Source organism: Diceros bicornis, chromosome X, assembly GCF_020826845.1.
Source record: "Diceros bicornis minor isolate mBicDic1 chromosome X, mDicBic1.mat.cur, whole genome shotgun sequence".
Taxonomy (NCBI): Eukaryota; Metazoa; Chordata; class Mammalia; order Perissodactyla; family Rhinocerotidae; genus Diceros; species Diceros bicornis.
In genome coordinates this window covers 31,541,907-31,564,697 of record NC_080781.1, presented here as the reverse complement: position 1 = coordinate 31,564,697, position 22,791 = coordinate 31,541,907, and the positions used below count along the sequence as shown (strand labels likewise).

Below are 22,791 nucleotides of genomic sequence, written 5' to 3'. Positions count from 1 at the left end.
TATAGTGGTTCCTCAAAAAATTAAAAATAGAATTACCATATGATTCAACAATTCCACTTCTGGGTATATACTCAATAACTGAAAGCCAGGACTCAAACAGATTGTACACCTGTGTTCATAACAGCATTATTCACAATAGCCAAAGGTGGAAGCAACCCAAGTGTCCATCGATGGATGAACGGATAAACAAAATGTGGTGTATATATATATATATACACAATGGGATATTATTCAGCTTAAAAAGGAGGGAACTTATGCTACAACATGGATGAACCTTGAAGATATTAGGCTAAGTAAAATAAGCCAGTCGTAAAAGGACAAATAGTGTATGATTCCACTTATGTGAGGTATCTAGAGTAGTCAAATTCATAGAGACAGAAAGTAGAATGGTGGTTGCCTGGGGCTGGGGGGAGTGGAAAATGGGAATTATTGTTTAAGGGGTATGCAATTTCAGTTTGGAAAGATTAGTGTTCTGGGATGGATGGTAGTGATGGTTGAACAACAATGTGAATGGACTTAATGCCACTGCACTGCACACTTAATGGTTAAAATGGTAAATTTTGTTACGTGTATTTTACCATACACACACAAAAAAGTTAAAATGAAAAAAAGTATGTGACTCAGATATATAAATAAAGTACTCCATAGAATTTATCTCTATATCTGGTTCTATAGTTCATCTCCCTCACCCCGACTTGGTCTGACCCTGGTAAAATGTGGAGGCCATCAACCTCCTATATCCCTTATTCCATATACCAGTATTCTTGTGCTTCCTCTTTCAACAGGTCCAGAAGGAAACCCATCTGCTAAACTCATTCAGAGTAAAGAATTCGTGCCTGAAGTTTAAGTGTAAAGGAGAGATCTGTCAGAATGATTCAGGTGTAATTCAAGGATGAGTAACAGACAGACCTCCCAGCGACATGAATAAGCCACTGGAATGCCATCAGTAAGCAAGACACATCACAGCATCTCCAGTTTGTCTCCCTCTGTACATTTACCTTATTTCTCTATCTGAAGTTGGGTCGTCTTGACATTTTGCCTGCTGCATACTTGCCATCCCTCAGCTCCCAAATTTACCTAACTGAATAATTGAGATCAAAAGAGTGTCTCCAGTTGCAATGCCAAGTTCCTAGAGAGATAATCCAATGGCTTTCCCCAGGTCAGTTCCATGCTCTTTATCCAATTGACTGTGGAGTCATGTGGAAGGATGGATATGGATATTGAGGACTCAGATCTAGAGTCCAGTGATAGTTGTCTTTTGGAAGAGATGATCTGCAACATGAAACTATTGGTAAGAGAGAATTATAGGCATGAATGAAGTAGATAACTTTGGATGAACCCTTTCTTGGTGTCTCATAAATACCGCTGCCTGGATAGCCTATGCATGTAGTGGTATGGCCTCATCTATCTGTTCTATAGATTTCAAAAGTTCCTATAGCAGTATTAGAGGATGGGAGTGATTCATCAGTTCCTGTTAGTACCTCCCCCATGTTCTTTCAACACTCACTGTCCAGTACCTGACAACCCTGTCCCACTGTAAATTTCTGCCTAATGGCTTTCTTTCACACATGTGTGAGTTAATGCTCTTAGAAAGTCAATGCCCCTAGGGAGCAGCCCTTAGCAATGACAAACGGGAACTGGAGGATAAACATGAACCCAAGTCGGCTCTGAGAAAGAAGGGGTATAACTCTGAGGCATGTTCTATCTTGGATTCCAGAGATCCTGAGGAGAAGTGAGCACCATTTGCACATAGAACAAACCTAATAACTCACCCTTTTTTTGGCTTCCTCCCCTTCCACATATCATCTCACTTTCTCACTCCCCTAATGGTGCTTTCTGTGATCAACTCCTAAATAAACTACTTGCCCTCAAACATCTGTCTAAAGGTTTCCCTCTTTGGGATGCAATGTAAGACAGGGACACAGGGCATAAATTGCCAAATGGCCCATCTTCAGGATGATGGAGGGGAAAAGGAGAGGACAGTAATAGATAAGTAAGAGAGATAAGCAGGAGCCATGAGAAGGCTTCAGGTCTAACGGGGACCCAGCTGAGTCAGGGCACAGAGTGTGAATACTGCTTGAACACTGGAGGAAGGTCTGAACTATGCAGAGAAGGAAAAAAGAATCATTGGAGAAGAGGGCTCCAAGTTTTCAGTCAGATCATGGAGCAAGATCAGTAACAGATAAGCTAAGATTCATCCCCTTGGAATCTTAGCAGATGGGAACACAAAGGGAGCAGGGCCCTGCTGACTCCCTGGAGACAGGGCATTCCCCACCGGTGGTCAGTGACTTGAAGCCTATTAGGAAACCTTCTCAGCTGAGATCCAGGATGGTGAATTAATCCATCAATACAGTCTTAGTTCATTTGACTAATTGCTAATCTAAGCCTAAGGATGCAGCCTCACCCACAAATTAGATCACTGGCTAACGTTTCACTTTAGATTAAGGAAGTGCTTCTTGTAAGAGTAAAGAATTGTTTCCCTGTAGATATAATTTTATAAAGATAAGGCCTTCATTTAAAAACTTTATAAAACACAATATTTTAAGGCTTAAAAACAGAGAGTACTTCAGAGTTTTACTCAGAAATATGTTAATTAATAAGCAAAGATATAAAGATCCACAAATATGATATTCAGTGAAAACGTGATAACTCTGGCAAAAAAGGGCATAAAAATTGCTTAACTAATCCTAAAACGTAGAGACTAAGGCTCTTCTCAGTGATAGTTGATGAGGAAGAACCAGTTCCAACATCCTTCACTAGTTGATTGAATTGAAGTTTTACATAACTCTCTAAAAGCTAAGCATCTCCTAAAACAGAGGGAAAAAAAAACTTTAGTAACTGATTATAATCTTTATATTTAAATCTCTAGAAACTCCATAGCTATTTCTATTTGAAAGTGATTAGATTTCCTTTATTAATTTTATTAAACTCTAATGGAATTTGTAGCTCAAAATTAACCCAGAGACACTAGTAAAAAGGCACCATATGTTTCTTCTTTGATGTATACCCTTCGGCTCTAAAAACTGAGCAATCAGGGATACAACATAAAAATAAAGAATCAAAGAGACAAACAAGATAAACATCTCCATAGACAAAAGACAATATAGAAAGCTGGAGTGGTTAATGGAGCTGACATGCATGTTCCAAAGCAGGCACTGGGAGAGGCAAGTTCATCTCCATTGGGATAAGGACTAGAGGTCTTGCATGTGAAATGGGGAAATGGAACCAGCCTCACTGCTTAAATCCAGGGCTATGATTCCTAAAAGTAGGGTGAACAAATACCAACTGTCGCCTGGAGCTACAACTCATATGGATCTGCCAGGCAATGTAAGCCTGAGGATACGGACATAGCCTCAGGACAGGGCTGCCTGAGACTCACTAGCCAGTTCTGGATATCCTTCACATCCCCACCAGGGAGGAGGCCCAAGCCTTCATTATAAGAGCTGCTTCTCAACCGAAGGCCTCAGGAATATTCATGGAAGTAGCTCCATAATTTCTTGTCAGGGAGGAAGGAGCCCAGAGAGTGAAAGAAAAACAAGGTAAAGCAAAAAATATGTCTCCCTTAAATAAGCCTATGATCCACCATTCTAAAATGCATGAAGAAATCTAATGCTAAGAACGACACCCAACAAGATAAACAGGAATTATGTCCTGATGAGGTTAATTATATGGAATATTTTGACAAACATTTTATAGTAAGCATGGCTGGGATACTCAAAGAGATAAAAAGTGGACATTCAAAAATCAATAAGAAAATATTAAATAAGTTACATATATTAAAAAGGTGAATATAAAAAACTAACTGAAATGAGAAATAAAAATATCAAAACAGACAATAAAATTGATAGGATAAACTCTAAACAGAACATTACTGAAGAAATTATTACTGACTTGGAAGATAGCACCGAACACTTCATCTACCACACAGCAAAGAGATAAGAGGTAAAATACATGCACGAGTCGTTAACATTCTCACAAGATCTATGGAGATCCTTTATACTTAAACTTCAGGCCCTAATCTCTTGAGATCTCTTTCCAGAAAATAAAGAATGCAGGCACTGGCAAAGAAGGCATATTTGATATTAGCTGAGAATTTCTGACATTGAAGAGAGATATAAGTATTCAAATTGATACTGTACTTTGAGTACCCAGCAGAATAACAATAATAATAAAATAACATAATAGATCTATTGTTGGAAACATAATAGAGAAATTTTTAGGAAATCAAGAATGAAAGAAAAAAATCTTAAAAGCCGAAAAGTCAGTTTACCTAGAAGTTAATAACTTGACATATAACAGATTTCTCATTATCAATAAGAAAGGCCATAGAAAATGACATAATAGCTTCAAAGTGCTGAGGGGAAAAATAATTATGAACCCAGAATTCTATACACAGAAAAAGTGTAATTCGAAAGTAAGGGCAAAATGAAGACATTTTTAGAAATAAAAAGACTAAAAGAAGTTGCCACAAACAAAACCTTACAATATTGATTTTGGTTAGAAGAAAGACCCTAAATGAATGACAGTTTTTTTCTTCCTACATGTTTCAACAGTGTGTTTACAGGGAGGTTGGACTCAAAACTTTCCCTAGGCTCCTCATAAGCCCCCCTTAACCTTTCCCAGTGGTAAATACTCCACGTTGTCCAGTCTGTTCTCCAGGAACTATGCCTTGCTGTGTGATTGGCTGGCTCAGCGGAGACAAGACCTCTGACTGGTGTACCCCTACATCAGGTGCAGGATCTAGACATTTCTCTCTTTTACCAATTTCTTCTCAGTTTACACCACTGCCTCTTCTCTCTGCTTGCTACTCTTTAAATGTTTGTTTTTCAGTTGTATCCGTACCCCTCTTCTTTAAATATTTTATCTAAACGTGTGAACGTTAGAAACACCGAAACACATGTTAAAAGTAGATTCTTGCATCTAGCCCCAAATATACTGAATCAGAATGTAGGAGACTGAACCTTGTAACTCCGCATTTTTAGCAATCAACTCGGATAATTGTAACGCATACTAGAGTTTGAGAACCACTGCTTTTATAAGCTTTCTATAAGCATTATCATGTATAGCTTTGCTTTTGACTCATAACAAGTCACTAAGAAGTCACAAAATTTCTATCAGAATCAAACCCATGTTCTAAGTTCCATATGAATATATCCCCCTGTTAACTGGCCATTTCAATATAAATGTCCAATATTTACCTAAAGTAGTACATCCAAATTTGAACCCATCTTCTTATCCCTTTATTGTATGTAGTCCCTGAGCTAAGAATGTGAATTACCTTACGCTACTCTGTTCCCACCTATGTTTGTTCCCATGTTTTCTGTCACTCCTCAACCCATTTGCCCTGAGGTCCAACCATTGCTTACTCGTTCCTGGATATGCTATGTTCTGTCACATTTGTATGCTTTGGCATATGTTCCTCCTCTAGTCTGAGAGATCATACGCCCCCCTTCTATACCTGGAAGACTCCACCTCCATTAATATCCTGCTCAAATGTAACATCTGCCTTGAAGCCTTTTCTCACTCCCCAGCCATTTCCTCACCTCTGTTTCTACACCAAGGTCTCAATCACAGCACTTTCCATATCGTCTGGAAACTACCTGCTTACACACGTGTCTTCTCTACCAGTTAGGGAGCACTTGCAGGGCAGGGCAAGTCTGATCAGGGCTCATCTGTTTTTATAATAAGTTGAGTACAGAACCCAACTCAGAGCAGTACTTAACATCTGTTTATTAAGTAAGGGCATAAACACATGAGTGAATTAATAGATATTTGACCAAGGTTCAAAGAATCTACAATCAAGTTCCAAATCAGTATATATATTTTTTAAATGTACAGTGTCAGCTTCATATGGAACTTTCAGATTCCCAGAAAACTCTTATCTTTCATTCTATAGGAAATTCACATACTAATGAGCAAATTGTGATTCTCAAATAAGAAACTCCAAGTAAAATACCTCTTACTGATTTTTCAGACTCCTTCTTTAATATGAAGCTATAAACATCAACACAATATAGCATGGTTCTTGTTCTCTGAGAGTTAAGGAAGAAGTTTGTAGACATTATTAGACCTTTTTCTGGTTACTCCCCATGTAACTGCTCTAGTCTCTAAATTAATTTGATTTCCTTTGATTTTAAGAGCCATTGATATTCACAAGTTCTGGACTACGAAATAGTCTAAAGTATACAATGCAATAGTTACTTCCCCCTGCATCCTTTTCTGACAGCTTTGGATTCTTAGAATTTTATTCACTATTCAGTTTTGTCTACTTGAGTTGCCCCCACCTCATTTTCATTTGGACAAATAATAGCGCAATGACATTTCAAATTACAGATGCCTCTTCTGAAGAAAGTAACACCCAGAATAAAATTTGAAACATAACAATCTAGCATCATAATTTTAAGCATTTTTGAAATATTCACAACATAAAATAGTTAATAGCATGTCTCCCAGTATTTCATCCTCATTCCTGTCTCTGACTGAGAAAAGTCAAATCCAAATGCATTCCATTCTGGGTACCTTAATTTCAATTATTGGAGCATTCTAGATAGGAGAGCGATTGTGATTCTCAGAAGGCTTAATATAAACAGGTTTAAGATTATTTAAATATTATGCATTACCATAAACACCAAAATATAAAAGCAATTAGATCTCTAAGTACGTTCATGGCAAATGTGATTTTACTTTCCTAAGGATTTGGAGAGGTTTTATGAAGGCGTGGTGAGAAATATACTCAGAGACTGACCCCCTCGCAACCGCCCCAGGGTACAGAAGAGGAAAGGACAGACAAATGGTGTATGACTCCATACTCAAAGAAACATCTTTAGAGGGCCAGAGAACAAGAAGGGCTTTTAGAAATTCACAGAATTTTAGCTCTTATCCTTTCCAGGGATGGCAAATCTGGGGTACATGGGCCTCCACTCTCCTCTACTTCTATCAGTGCAGACAAGACTAATCGATCCCATAGATGTGCCCCCAAAATTCTACTTAACACCATGTGAAGAAATTATGATCAACCCATTCATAGTGGTTCCTAAAGGTCATTCTTGGCCTAGTACAGGGGTTGCCAAACTTCTTCTATAAAGTACCAGAGGATAAATATTTTAAGCTTTGCAGCCCTATGCTTTCTGTCCACTCAACTTTGCTGTTATAGCACAAAAGCAGTCACAGACAATACATAAAGAAATGACTATGGCTGTGTTCCCGTAAAACTTTATTTGTAGACAATGCATTTGAATTTTATGTAATTTTCTTATGTTACTCAATAGTGTTCTATTGATTTTTTTCAACCATTTAAAAATCTAAAAATCATTATTTACTAGTAGTCTATATAAAAATAGGTGGCAGATTAGACTTGGCCCACAGACTACAGTTTGCCAACTCTTGTCCTACTACAGTTCTTTTATTTTGCACACAAGGAAACAGGACACCAAAAGCGTAAGCCACTTGCTTAAAATCACATGAATGATTCGTGGCAGAGCCAGTCATTTTGTGTCAAATGGTCTTAAAGATGGTCCATATTGGCTATTTATTATTATATTTCCCTCAGTGATAGTACTAAGCAACATACTCTCCTTTACTTTGAGAAAATGAACTTTCTCCTGGATCATTTTGAAATGTATCTGTATTATTCCAAGACACAATATAGGAGTGTATGGCCTACATACACTTCTGTGCATAGATTTTTAAGTTGAAATTATTTTTCAGTTTTACTACAAATGTACTCCCGTACTTTAAAAATAAAACAATCCCAACTTGCAACCAGTCCATTTTAAAACACACACATAACTCAGAAATTAGGTATAAGATATTCGGAGAATAGATGTAGTCAATGTTTTAAAAAATATAGAAGGCCTATTATAATTGAAACATTATTGCTCAGAAATATTCCAAAAGATGAAATAACAATCATGAAAATATGTTCAATTCTACTTAAGACCAAGAAATATTTTGGGAAAATGATTTTTTATTTATTCTTCAACATCAAAGGAGCACCCTTGATGGTAGAGGACACCCCTGTCCTTATGAGTTGAGCATTTTCACGGATAAAATTGCGCTGATGAACTGGCTTGCTGTCAAAAGTCTCGTTAGTAGTGTCAATTTTGGCTTTCACGTTCTTCAGTGGCTTGGTAACTTGAGGCAACCCATTGACATCATACAACCAGTACATATCTGCTGTCTGGAAACAAAGAGAGGGAAAGATTTTACATGAAATATCCAGGGACTGAAAAAAATGTAGAAAAATGTTTACCAAATTAACACCTTCTCTCTTCCCCATGTAAGGTATGGGAAAGATATAAAACTGAAACTGCACAGATAATAAATAATTAACATGGAAAATAAATTCAGGAAAGCATTTGGCTTTATGAATTAAGAACCATTCACTAAAAAGTCTCTCACAGTTAGAGGTCTGCCCTGTGGGTGAACTAAGCATCCATCTGGTCTAAGGGGAAGCAATCTATTCGGTTTGCATGAAACTGTTGCCCAGCATGAACTGTAACTAATGGAAACAATACCTTGGAAGATGAACTTATCCCTGAGAGTTTGTGTGGCTATAGAACCAACTGATAAAATATGTTGAGCTTCTGTTTTTTAGATTATGAAAGTACATAATTAATGTAACCATTTGAAATTACTTAGCATGGTGTAAAATCATTAATGACAATCATAATCTAAATCCAAGTCAGTATAACTTATACAGGGATTTATTTAAAAATCCTTCATTTCTTCTGCATATATGCACAGGGTGGCAATAATGAAATAGGTAATCTAGCATTTTCTGCATGTTTATGTTCATACTTAAATCCCATTGCTCTTGCAGAATTTCCTGATGCTACCTGTGTTTATCTAGGCCTTCTTCCTCACAGTAAGATTTGTACCATGTATGTTCAGAAAACTCATTCAGGATAAGTCCAAGCCAAGTGAATATTGCAGTAACATCAGGGTTTATTGTGTAGTGTTATCTATCAAAGAATGTTAAGTGTACAAATTTCTTGCACATCTGGAATGGCCCTATTTTAATCATAACTGGCCCTTCTATCCAGTGTTCATAGTAATTAAGTATTCAGAATCCATGAGTTAAAAGTGGAACAAAAACCAAGAACCATACTACCACTGGGTTAAATAACATTTTACTTCATATAAGAATGTTCAATTTGAAAAACAAAGCTACATTTTGGTGATTGTGCATATGTCATTGTAAATTTTTACATTACAAGTGACCTTTTTCATGAATACAAATGTGAGAGCTACATAAAGGGACTTGCATTCCCGCCCGACACTTAGTGAGTGCACAAGGAGTGAGCTACACGAAGGGATGTACACTCCCATCTGAAACCTAGTGGGTACAAATGGAGACTGCATGTAGGGATTTGTACCTTTGCCTGACACATCTCCAAGACCCTTTGAAAATAATTACCTATAAAGACACTATTTTTAAAGTCCTAAATGTTATTGTGTGCATTTCAATTAAGATTCAAATAATTTTGCAATAAGTGATGCTGAGTGTGTGTATGTGTGTGTGTATATATATTTATATATACTTAAATATATATAATCCAAATATAAAATATATTTGTAAGAAGTTGTTCATGTCCTTTCTTTCAACACTCTATATGGTAATAAGAATGTTTATTTTATAAAGATTAAATATTACAGTTCTTATATCTACAGTTAACTTTCGTCAATAAAATTATGAATAAAAACAATTATTTATGTTTTTATAAACATTTCAAAGATACAGCTCTTTATCTTCTATACTCAATCTCCCTTTGAAAATATAAATAAAAAAGAAGTTAAAGTAATATAAGAATAAGTCAATACCTCCATGTCACTAATGCCTCATAGAATCACTGTGTTGATTCTTACAAAAGAATACCAAATTGAGTTATACTCCTCAACTATTTAAAGAAATATTAAAAAAACAACTATTTTTTAAACAGATAAAATTTCCATATTTAGGTAATGTCTCTTTAGTTTGAAAAGGGGTCAGCCAAAGCCAAAGACCTCACAGAATAACTACCCAAAGCTATGTTTTAAAGGGTACATTCTTATGAATGGAAACAACTGACTATCCATTAGCAGATGTGGTCTCTGCCCACCCACATCCTTCAGCTGTTTCCATTTCATTGCTTGCCCCAACTTTCAATTGCCAGTATCTGCACCTCTGTGACTTAAGACTTTTTCAGAAACTCCAGAAAGCTTTTCTGCTGCCCGGGGAATTAACAAGCCCTGGGAGCATTCCTCAATCAATGATTGAACAGTGGCAGCTGGTGTATAAATACCCCAACTCCCTGGCCCCCTTGGGAGTGAATATTCTAAGGTGTCCATTCCATACTATTTCCCAGAGAACTCCCATGGGATTAAATTCCAGTTGCCCACTGTGGTAGTTGCCTCGATGAGCACCCTTTCTTGGTTTCCATTCCTTCTCTGTCTCATATCCTGGCTTCTCTACATCTGTTTCTTCAGATCACATAGCAAATATGCTACTTGGACTTGAATTTTTATTTCAGGATCTGCTTATGAGGAAATACAAACCAAGATATATATATTTATAATGCCATTTCCCAAAGTTCATGACAATGACCAATTCCTTTAAAAGCAAGACATTTACATACATATTACTTATGTCTGGTTATGTCTCTAGTTATAACAGGTCCATCTATATATACAGATAGTCCCTTCTTATGATTTTTTCACTTTTTGATAGTGTGAAAGTGATATGTATTCAGTAAAAACCATACTTTCAATTTTGAATTTTGATCTTTTCCTGGGCTAGTGATACACAGTATGATACTCTCTCGTGATTCTGGGCAGCAGCAGCTAGAGCAGCTCCCAGTCAGCCCCACAATCATGAGGGTGAACAACTGATACATTTACAACCATTGTCTACCCATACAACTGTTCTGTTTTTAACTTTCAGTACATAATTCAATAAATTACATGACACATTCAACATTTTATTATAAAGTAAGCTTTGTGTTAAATGATTTTGTCCAACTATAGGCTAATATAAGTGTTCTGAGCACATTTAAAGTAGGCTAGGCTAAGCTATGGTGTTCAGTAGGTCAGGTGTATTAAACGCATTTTCGACTTACGATATTTTCAACTTAGGATGGGTTTATTGGGACCTAACCCCATTGTAAGTTAAGGAAGATCTATAAGTATTACTTTTATACAAGCATTATATGTTTTATCTTGGATAATTCTGATAGTACTCACATTTTGATATAAACTATTTAAGACTTATCATGCCCACCATGGAAAGTTGAGTGGACTATCTACTCTCTTTGAGTAGCACTGCTTTTTCTAACAGTCTGACCAAGTTAACTTAAATCTCTCTAAGCTAGTGCTACATGCCTTGTTTAATAGCGGGGAAAAGGCAGTTTTTAATCACTCTAAATATGGTTTAATTGAAAGGGAGATTATGAAGCTTGCTAACATGATTGTTGAAGTTTGTGTAGGCTAATATTTAACTAAACTGTTCTTAAAAATCCTCATTCTTATCTCCAAGTAAGGCACAATGAAGATCATGTTTCATTTATGTTACAGGTATTAATTGACTTAATGCTTAAAATCAATATTTTAAAAAAGATGATAATGTAAACAATAATTTTTATTTAGATAATGAATTAACTTTTTAAATTCTTCACATTTATCACATGAGACACCACAGTGTTGTCATTAAGAGTAGAGTTTTGGAGTCAGACAATGTTTGAACCATGATTTCAAACTCATTGATTTGATATATGCAATAACTTTTATCAATCTCAAAGGCATTGTACTTAGCATAAAAAGCCAATCTCAAAAGGTTACATAGAGTATGATTCCACTTATATAATATTCTAGAAATTATAAAATCATAGAGATAGAGAAAAGATTAGTGGTTGCCAGAGGTAGAGAGGGAGTTACAGTGGTGGACACAACTATAAAAGGTTAGCATGACACAGTTCCTCTGTTGCAATGGAAGAGTTCTGTATCTCAGTTGTGACTGTAGTTATACAGATCTATACATGGGTTCAAATTGCCTAGAATCACACACACACAAATCCATGTGAAAAATGCTGAAAATGGAATAAGGCCTTTAACCTAGTTACCAATATTTTGTCAATATCAGTTTCCTTGTTTTGATATTTTACTACAGCTATATAAGATGTCACCATTAGGAGAAGCTGGGAGAAGGATTCACAGAACTCTATGTACAATTTTTGCAATTTCTTCTAAGTCTATACATATTTTTTTAAGGTTAGAAATATGAGATTTATGAGTCAATTGGAAATGTGAACAGTAAACGGACATTTGATATGTGCTGATATTAAGGAATTACTGTTAATTTTTAGATATGATAATGGTATCATAGTTATGATTTTTGTCTTTTAGAGATTAATAGCAAATATTTGCAGATAATAGGATGTCTGGGATCTTCTTCAAAATAATAGAGAAGGTGGGGAAGGGGGTGGGAACATACTTGAAGCAGGACTGCCCATACTAGATGATGAGTACATGGAGATTAATTATTCTATTTCCACACATATTTGGAATTTTCCATAATAAAAATAGAATCAACAAAATGGCGACTTCTTAAACATGTTTCAACCTCAATTTCCCCCCATAAGCTTTATCAAACTGTACTACTTCAGACTAAACGAAAATGTCTTATTCTCAGTTGATCCCATATACCAACTTATTCTCTCACAGAACCCCTCAGTTCTGCTGCTAGTGATTTATTTATTTCTTTTTTAAATTTTATTTATTTATTTCTTTTTCCCCCAAAGCCCCAGTGGATAGTTGTATGTCATAGCTGCACATCCTTCTAGTTGCTGTACATAGGACTCGGCCTCAGCATGGCCGGAGAAGCGGTGCATCAGTGCGCGCCTGGGATCTGAAGCCGGGCCACCAGTAGCGGAGCGCGCGCACTTACCCGCTAAGCCACGGGGCCGGCCCCCTGCTGCTAGTGATTTAAATGTCAAATCAACATAGGGAAACCAGTCAGATTTTCTTAGTAGAGCTTCTTAAGTAGTTAATTTCAGAAATGTCCACTGTACTCTAGATAAAATGAATGCCATTTTAATTTATAAATCTATTTTTAAAGATGTCATTTAATCCCCTTAAAGTATCTGCTTATTTCTTAAGAAGCAGGTACAACAATATGATCACTTTAAATCAAGTACCAATGCAGCAAAGGGCTATATGCAGCAAGGCTCCAGGGGCTTTATATTTTTATTACTTGGGTTGTAAGAACTCTCAGAAAGATGAGAAATAGAAATAATTTTCTCAAGCAATATTCAAAATTATTCTTTTCTGTATTCATTAAAACAGTAACAACACAGTTTTCTGCCCATGGCACTGCCTAATTAGTGTCTTATTTAGAAGTCTAGTAATCACTTTGGCATCAGTAGTAGTGCCTTGAAACATGACTACATGTCCTTTGTGCCTGTGCTACTGAAAATAGACAGTGGCAATAGATATCTTTTCAGAAATAATTTGCAAGTTGTCTTTAGCTTAAAAGTTCTTAGTAGAATATATGCGTGAAATTTTATGGAGAAATTTTGCTTACTGGATAAATTTTCAAAAATTTATTTACTTTAACTTTAAACAAAATGATCACTTTAACATCTTTTATATTAATGGTCCATTTTACATTGTGTTTTTTTCAATTCAAAATAAATTTTATTTTCTATTTAATTTTCTTCATTTTAGACTTTAACATTTTGATAATACCTTATGCCTTAATCATAGGTTCCAAAATCTCTACCTCAAATCACCTAAAGTCTTTGAAAATGTTATTATTATAGAAAATAATATGTGAATATACAAATCACTTTACAGTCATTATTTGTCTCTTCCATATTTCCTTAATATGGAAGGGATATAATTTCTTACTTTCCACTGGTGGTGACAAATTTTTATATTCCATATTTTGAAAGTTCTTTACTGGACAAAAGGAAATTAAAACAAGACAGAATAGTTGAAATACGTTGACTTTTGCAAGATAATGTTGCTATTCTTTATCTGTGATCATTGGGTGAAACCTTTTCTCCCTAATTCATTTAACACCTTTAGTAACGTCAAACATCCTTGACTGTTGCCTTTGTAGAACTCACCTGTATTACTAATGCTGCTTTGTATTTTCTACCGTACATTTGGGGTTTAAATCCCACAATGATGAGTGTTCCTTCAGTGTTAAAAGGAAGAAGTTCTCCAACCTGAGGTTTTACAAAAAACTCAGGATCACTGCCAGGTAGGAAGTATGCAGTGAATGGCTCAGGATTTCTGGAAAAAAAACATAAATATCAACCTTTAAATTTTATTATTACCCCATTTTCTTGGTGAGAACTTGATGGATAAAGTTTATATCCTGTTGCATAGCACTACAGTTAAATATTAATGCTGCTGTGCAGCTGTGAGCCTGATAGTTGTTGCTTTATGGAATGCTTACAGAGTAATAGTGAGGAGGCATTTTTAAAATTACTAAAGAGTATCATTCTTCCCAGGGTGCCAAAAGGGAATCTTAAAGATTTTTTCAATCACATCTTATATTTACAGTGTACAAAGAATAAAATGTTGTCCCTATAAAAATTGGAAGAACTTAATGTCCCAAATGAAAATTAAATCATTTATAAATAAATTCATATCTAAAATGCCTGATCACAACAGCTATCATAAAGCCTTTGTTTTTACTACTATTCCAATGTGATATCTGCTCACTCTCCTTTAGCTTTCCAATTGCTAAGTGAGATGAAAGTACTCTACAGGTTCATTAAAGATTCAAGTAACCATCTTCATGTCAAGGATGATTATATTTGAGATGAAGACTGTGAAAGAAGTTGAGGAACTTCCTTGTAGAATAAAGCAGGAGAGAGGCCCAGTACATGGGAAATTGTAAGTGAGGAATTTAAAATCCAAATTGACAGGGGAGACGCAGGTATAAGGTAAAGAACAGTTTCCTAGAACAGATCCAACAGTGAAACATAGAAGAGGAAATGGGAGGTTCAGGTTGGGGCTCACTGATCCATTCAACAAATGTGTATTGAGTATTATGGCAGAGGGTTTGAGAAAGTGGACTATGGTTATGGACGCCCTGGACTGGAATCCTGGCTCTATCTAGGTGCATGACTTCAGACAATTTACTTAGCCTTTTTGTACCTCGGTTTTCACATCTGTTAAATGAAGTTAATAATCTCTATAAAGCCATTAGATCAGTGCCTGACATGTGGAAAGTGCTCTATAAGGATTAATCAATATTAATATAATCATCATTATGAATGTTATTGTTTTAAAACATTTTATTACTAGTGCTAGGCCATGATGCATGATTCAATAAATAAGAGATGTATAAAACAGAATACCCAGGGGAGTGATGTTAGCAAGATGGCAGAACAGGAAGCCCCAGACCCTCTTTTCTGTCATAGAGACATTGATTCAACAACAACACACAGACCAATTCCCATTGTGAGAAATTCAGAAACCAGTTAAGAGGCTTCTGCCCTCCAGGTGAGCACAAAATCGGCTACTCTGAAGCCAGCAGGAAAATTTGTGGCACGCTCTCACCACAGTCTCTCCCCACCAGCACAGCACACATGATTGGGAGGAAACTCTCAGCTCTCACTTCTTCTTGGGGAAGGAAAGAGAAGAGTGGACCAGACATCCAACATGTGGGCTTTTGGGGGTGGGGGGCTGCCTGAGGGACTGGCTTCTGTCTTGCCAAACTTGAAGTATTGATTGGACCTGACATACTCTAGATGCACGGGAGCTTCTGAGAACAAAAGAGCTGGGCAGGGTGCTGGTCCCATGGTAGAGAAGACAGAAACTGATACAGCTTAGAAGCCTCTCCCTAAGTGCAGACAAAGAAGAGTGGAACATGTATCCAACTTTCTGGCTTTTCAGTGAGCTGTTCAGGGTTCTGGTTTCTGTCTAGCCTGTCTCAGGGAACTGAAAGAACTTGGCAAACTCTAAATGCCTAGAGGCTGCTGAGAAATAAAAAAGAAAGATCTGCTAGTGTGCTGCTGCTTCAGAGTGTCCACGGTACAGAAGACAGACATCAGAGAGAGCAAGAGATTTCAAACTCCTGAAAACAGAAACCAGCAAACCCCTGTAATTAGTAACAGGAGAAAATTACCCCATTAAAGGAACAAAATAAATCTCCAGAATACACCATAAGCAAATGGAGGTATAGGAATTACCTGACAAATTAGTCAAAGTAACTGCCATGAAGATGCTCAACTATATCAGGAAAACAATGCATGAACAAAATGAGAATTTCAACAACGAGATAGAAAATATAAAAAAGACCAAACAAATTTTTCACCTGAAGAATGCAATAACCGAACTGAAAAGTTCACCAGGGGGGTTCGACAGCAGATCTGATGAAGCAGAAGTAACCAGGGAACTTGACAAGTCATTTGAAATTATCCAGTCAGAGGAGCAAAAAGAAAAATAAATGAAAAAAAGTGAAGAAAATCTAAGGGACTTACACAACATCAAGTGGACCAATATACGCATTATGGGTTTCAGAAGAAGAGAGAAACAGGGGCAGACAGCTTATTTAAAGAAATATTGGTCAAAAACTTCCCAAATCTGGGGAAGGAAATGGACATACAGATTCATGAAGTCCAACAGATTCCAACTATGATGAAGCTAAAGAAGTCCACAATGAGACACATAATAAAAATGTCAGCATTTAAAGACAGAAAAAACCTTTGAAAATAGCAAGAGAAAAATGACTCATAGTATACAAGGGAACCCTTTTAAGATTATTAGCAGATTTCTCAGCTGAAACCTTGTAAGCCTGAAGTGAGTGGGATGATATATTCAAAGTGCTGAAAAACAAACAAACTGCCAAGCAAAAATGCTATATCTAGCAAAACCATCCCTCAAAAATGAAGGAGATAAAGACTTCTGCTGATGAACAAAAGCTGAGGCAGTTAATTACCATTAGACCTGTCTTACAAGACATGCTAAAGGGAGTCCCTTCAAGTTGAAATGAAATGATGCTGAGCAGCAACACAATAGCATTTGAAAGTATAAAGCTCACTGGTAAAGGTAAATATACAGAAAAATACACAAAACTGAATACTGTAATGGGGGTACATAAATCACTTTTAATTGTGGCATAAAAGTTAAAAGAGGGGCTGGCCCGGTGGTGTACTGGTTAAGTTCTTGTGCTCCACTCCAGCGGCATGGGGTTTGCAGGTTTGGATCCTGGGCACGGACCTACACATTGCTTATCAAGCCATGCTGTGGCAGGCATCCCACATATAAAGTAGAGGAAGATGGGCATGGATGTTAGCCCAGGGCCAATCTTCCTCAGCAAAAAGAGGAGGAGTGGCAACGGATGTTAGCTCAGGGCTAATATTCCTCACACACACACACAAAAAGTTAAAAGACAAAAGTACAAAAAAACTATAATTATAAAATATATTAATGGTTAAACAATATAAAAATACATAATTTGTATATCACTAAAAAAGTGTAGAGATTTTGTATGCAATTAAAGTTAAGTTGTCATCAGCTTAAAATAGATTGTTAAATCTATAAGAGGTTTTATGTAAGCCCCATGGTAACCACAAGGAAAACACTAACAGAAGATACCTAAAAGAAAATGAGAAAGGAATCAAAGCACGTCACTACAAAAAAGTCCATATGACACAAAGGAAGAGAGCAAGAGTGGAAAAGATGAACAAAAAGAGCTACAAGACATACAGAAAATGACAAAATGGCAATAGTAAGTCCTTCTCTATCAATAATTACTTTAAATATAAATAAATTAAACTCCCAAATCAAAAGACACAGTAGCTGATTGGATAAAAAACAAGGTCCAAGTATATGCTGTCTACAAGAGACTAACTTTAAATTCGAAGATACACATAGGCTGAAGGTTAAAGAAATGAAAGATATTCCACATAAATGGTAAACAAAAGAGAGCATAGATGGCCTTACTTATATTAGACAAGCAGAGTTAATAAAAAACTGTAGCAGGAGACAAAGAAGGACATTATATAACAACAACAGATCAATTTGCCAGAATGATATAGCAATTATATACACACACACACACACACACACACACACATACACATATATAAAAAATATCTAGAGCACCTAAATATATGTAACAAAGATTGACAGGCCTGAAAGGAGAAATAGACTGAAATAGAATAACAGGAGGAGATTTCAATACCTCACTTTCAATAACGGATAGAAAACCTAGACAGAAGATTAATAAGAAAAAAGAAGACTGGAACAATACTATAGACCAAATAGACCTAACAAATATATACAGAGCATTCCACTCAACAGCAACAGCATTTATATTCCCCTCAGGTGCATATGGAACATTTTCTAGGATAGATCACATGTTAGGTCACAAATCAAGTCTGAAAAAACTTAAGAAGATTAAAATCATACCAGTTGTCTTTTCCTACCACAGTGGAATGAAACTAGATATCAACAGCAGAAAGAAAACTGGAAAATACACAAATATGTGGAAATTAAATAACAAACTCTTGAACAAAGAGTCAAAGAAGAAATCAAAGACATATTAGAAAATATCTTGAGACAAACAAAAATGAAAATGCAACATACCAAAGCTTATGAAATGCAGCAAAAGTAGTAATAAGGAAGTTTATTGTGATAAATGCCTCCATTAAAAAAGAAAAAAGGTCTCAAATAAAAAACCTAACTCAATACCTTAAGAAACTAGAAAAAGAAGAATAAACTCAAGCCAAAGTTAGCAGAAAAAAGGAAATAATAAAGATTAGAGCAGAAATAAATCAAATAGAGAATATAAAAAAATGAAAAAATCAACTGAGTCAAACTAAGAGTTGGTTTTTTGAAAAGATCAACAAAATTGACATTTAGCTAGACTAAGAAAAAAGAGAGAAGATTCAAATAAATAAAATCAGAAATGAAAAAGGAGACAACTCATGCCCCAGAAATAAAAACGATCCTAAGAGACTGCTATGAACAATTACATCCCCCCAAAATTGTATGCCCTAAAAGAAATGAATCAATTCCTAGAAAAATGTAATTTACTGAGTACTGAGACTGAATCATGAAGGTATAGAAAATCTGAACAGACCTATAAATATTAAGGAGATTGAATGAGTAATCAAAATCCTCCCAACAAAGAAAATCTCAGGACCAGATGGGGAATTCTATCAAATATTTAAAGATGAATTAACACCAATCCATCTGAAATTCTTCCAAAACATTGAAGAGGAGGGATTACTTCCAGACTTAATTTATGAGGTCAACATTATTCTGATACAAAAGCCAGAACAAGACACTATAAGAAAAGAAAACCATAGGCCAATATCCCTGATGAATATAGATACAAAAATCCTCAACAAATACTGTTAAATGGAATTCAACTGCACATTAATAGGTTATACACCATGTCCAAATAGGATTTATCCATAAGATGTGAGGAAGGTTCAACATAAGAAAATCAGTTAATATGATAAACCACTAAGATAAAAAACACAAAATCATCTCAATACATGAAGAAAAAGGATTTGAGAAAATTCAATACTCTTTTACGATAAAAACACTCAACAATCTAGGAATAGAAGGAAATTACCTCAACATAAAAGAGGCCACATATGAAAAGCCCACAGCTAACATGATACTCAACATTGAAAAACTGAAAGATTTCCCTCTAAGATCATTATCTCTGTTAGCAGATGACATGATCTTATATGTAGAATAATTCCACAAACAACTGTTAGAACTAATAAATGAATTCAGTAAAGTTGCAGGATATAAAATCAAGATACAAAAATCAGTTGCATTTCTATATACAAACAATTAACTATTTGAAAAAGAAATTAAGAAAAAAATCCCATTTAAAGTAGCATGAAAAAGAATAAAATACTTAGAAATAAATTTAACCAAGGAGGTTAAAGATCTATATATTAAAAACCATAAGACAATCACGAAAGAAATTGAAGAAGACACAAATAAACGGAAAGATATCTCCATGTTCATGGATAGGAAGAATTAATATGGTTAAAATGTCCATAATACCCAAAGCAGTCTAGAGATTTGATGAAATCTCCATCAAAATGCCAATGGCATTTTTTGAAGAAATAGAAAAAAAATCATAAAATTCATATGCAATCTCAAAGGATCTTGAACAGCCAAAACAATCTTGAGAAATAAAATCAAACCAGAGGTCTCACGCTTCGTGATTTCAAAACTTATTACAAAGCTACAGTAATTAAAACAGTATGGTACTGGAATAAAGACAGATACATAGACCAATGGAACAGAATAGAGAGCCCAGGAATAAACCCACGCATAAACCATCAATCAATCTTTGACAAAACTCCCAAGAATACACGATGGGGAAAGGATAGTCTCTTCAATAAATGGTGCTGGGAAAACTGGATAACTACATACTGAACAATGAAATTGGACCCCTATCTTTCACCACTCACAAAAATTAACTTGAAATGGATTAAAGACATAAACATAAGACCTAAATCCCATAAAAATCAACTGTAAAAATCCCAGAAGAAAACATAGAGGAAAAACTGCTTGACATTAGTCTTGGAAATGATTTTTTGGATACGACATCAGAGGCACTGGCAACATAAGCAAAAATAAACAAGTGGGACTACATCAAATTAAAAAATTTCTGCACAGCAAAGGAAAATATCAACAAAATGAAAAGGCAACCTATGGAACTGGAGAAAATATTTGCAAATCATATATTTGATAGGGGGCTAATATCCAAAATATATAAGGAACTCATACAATCAATAGCAAAAAAAACTAAACCCTATTAAAAAATGGGCACAGGAACTGAATAGATATTTTTCCAAAGAAGACATACAAATGGCCAACAGGTACTATATGAAAAGGTGCTCAACATTACTAATCATCAGGGAAATTCAAATCAAAATCACAATGAGATATCATCTCACATCTGTTAGGATGGCTATTATCAAAAAGTCAAAAAATAAGTGTTGGCACGGATGTGGAGTAAAGGGAACTTTTGAACACTGTTGGTGGTGTTTAAAATTGGTAGAGCCGATATGGAAAACTATATGGAGCTTTCTGAAAAAACTAAAATTGAATTACCATATGATCCAGCAATCCCACTTCTGGCTATATACTCAAAGGAAATAAAATCTGTATCTCAAAGATATATTTGCATTCCCATGTTTATTGCAGCATTAGTGAAAACAGCCAAGATAGGGAAAAAAATCTAAGTGTCTGTCAACAGATGAATGGATAAAGAAAATCGGTATATATACAGAATTGAATATTATTAAGCCATAAAAAAGAAGGAAATCTTGTGACAATATGGATGAACCTGGAGGACACTATGTTATGTGAAATAAGCCAGACACAGAAAAACAAATTCTGCATGATCTCACTTATATGTGGAATCTAAAAAAGTCAAACTCATAGAAGCAGAGAGTAGAACAGTGGTTGCCAGGGGCTGAGGGTTGGAGGAAATGGGAGGATGTTGGTTAAAGGGTGCAAACTTTTAGTTATAAGATAAATTCTGGAGATCTAATGGACAGCATGGAGATTATAGTTAATAATAATGTGTACTTGAAATTTGCTGAGAGATTTTTAGTGTTCTCACCACAAAAAAAACCAGGTAACTATGTGAAGTATTGAATAGGTTAATTACCTTGATTGGGAGAATTATGTCACAATACCTATGTATATCAAATAATCACACACTTTAAATATATGCGATGTTTATCAATAATACCTCAATAAAGCTGGAAAAAATTAAAAAATAAAATTTAAAAATACCAATCTTAATACAAAAGGATAAGCCTCTGATAGGAGAAATTCAAATCCCAATGATGATAGATATTTATAGAAATTATCTCACCCTGTACATGCCATTTCTTACATTATACTGCCCAGTAGGGTACCTATTCTGCTTTCACCTGCCAAAGTTAATGCTGGATATAACCTTCTAAAGGAACAGAAATGTTTATCAGCTTTCCCAGGGCTAGTGATATTGAAAATATAGCTCGGAAGTCTGACATGTTCTTTAGCCTAGCATAATGGCCTGAATCTGAGGTTCACAGAACACCAAGCTGGGATAGGGATGTGAACAAGGGTTTCTCTGCTGTGATGGGACTAGACAAGAGAAGACAGGAGCTGAGTATTCTTACCTAAATGGACACCCTGCCCATTACATATTACCAAATCTGGTAATTTACTTCATTCTTTGCTGTGATTGTGTAAAGATGTATGTTTCTGTGTTTGTGCACGTGTGTGTGTGTGTTTAGGTAAATTGGAGACAGTGATATCTATTTAGTAGTATCTCAAAAATTAAATTCAAAAATTCTATATATGCTAAATATTTAGTAGGAATGAAACAAATATTTACTATTGTGTTTATTGTGTTGTTTTTAGATAGAGCAGACAAAGGAACTAGAAAAATGTGATGATCATGTATAAGCACGTAAGTGGGCTCATATTCTCCTATATTTATCACAGCTCTGATCTTTACTGGAAACATATTATTCTCAGGTTTTCTTTTTATAACAATATCATTAAGAATAATTGATGAGCTGTTTTGATACTTTGAACTCTATTAAGTGTTTATCCTAACTCTTCAGAATACTTCACATGCCTGAATCATCATGCCTAAAATTACCTCTTGACAAACTTTGGTCCTTTTAAATAATGAGAATATAAAGTGAAATGTATTCCTTAAAATAGCCTTCCTTGGCCTCTTATCTCTCCTCCTCTTCTGGGGACCCTTAGGTTTTAGAGATCATTTTATTTAGGAGACAGAATAGTCACCACATGGTC

The 22,791-nt window shown here is 35.4% G+C and overlaps 1 protein-coding gene across 1 annotated transcript in view; it reads right to left on the bottom strand.

Moving 5' to 3' along the window:
- Positions 1–7,813: 7,813 nt before the first annotated feature.
- CFAP47 (cilia and flagella associated protein 47) overlaps positions 7,814–22,791 on the bottom strand; it is a 533,305-nt gene continuing 518,327 nt past the window's right edge. The window contains exons 63-64 of the mRNA XM_058535621.1: positions 14,103–14,271; positions 7,814–8,179 (exon numbers count right to left, since the gene is read on the bottom strand). Of these exons, the coding sequence (XP_058391604.1) occupies positions 7,967–8,179; positions 14,103–14,271 (382 nt within the window). The 3' untranslated portion in view covers positions 7,814–7,966. The remainder of the gene's footprint in view (positions 8,180–14,102; positions 14,272–22,791) is intronic.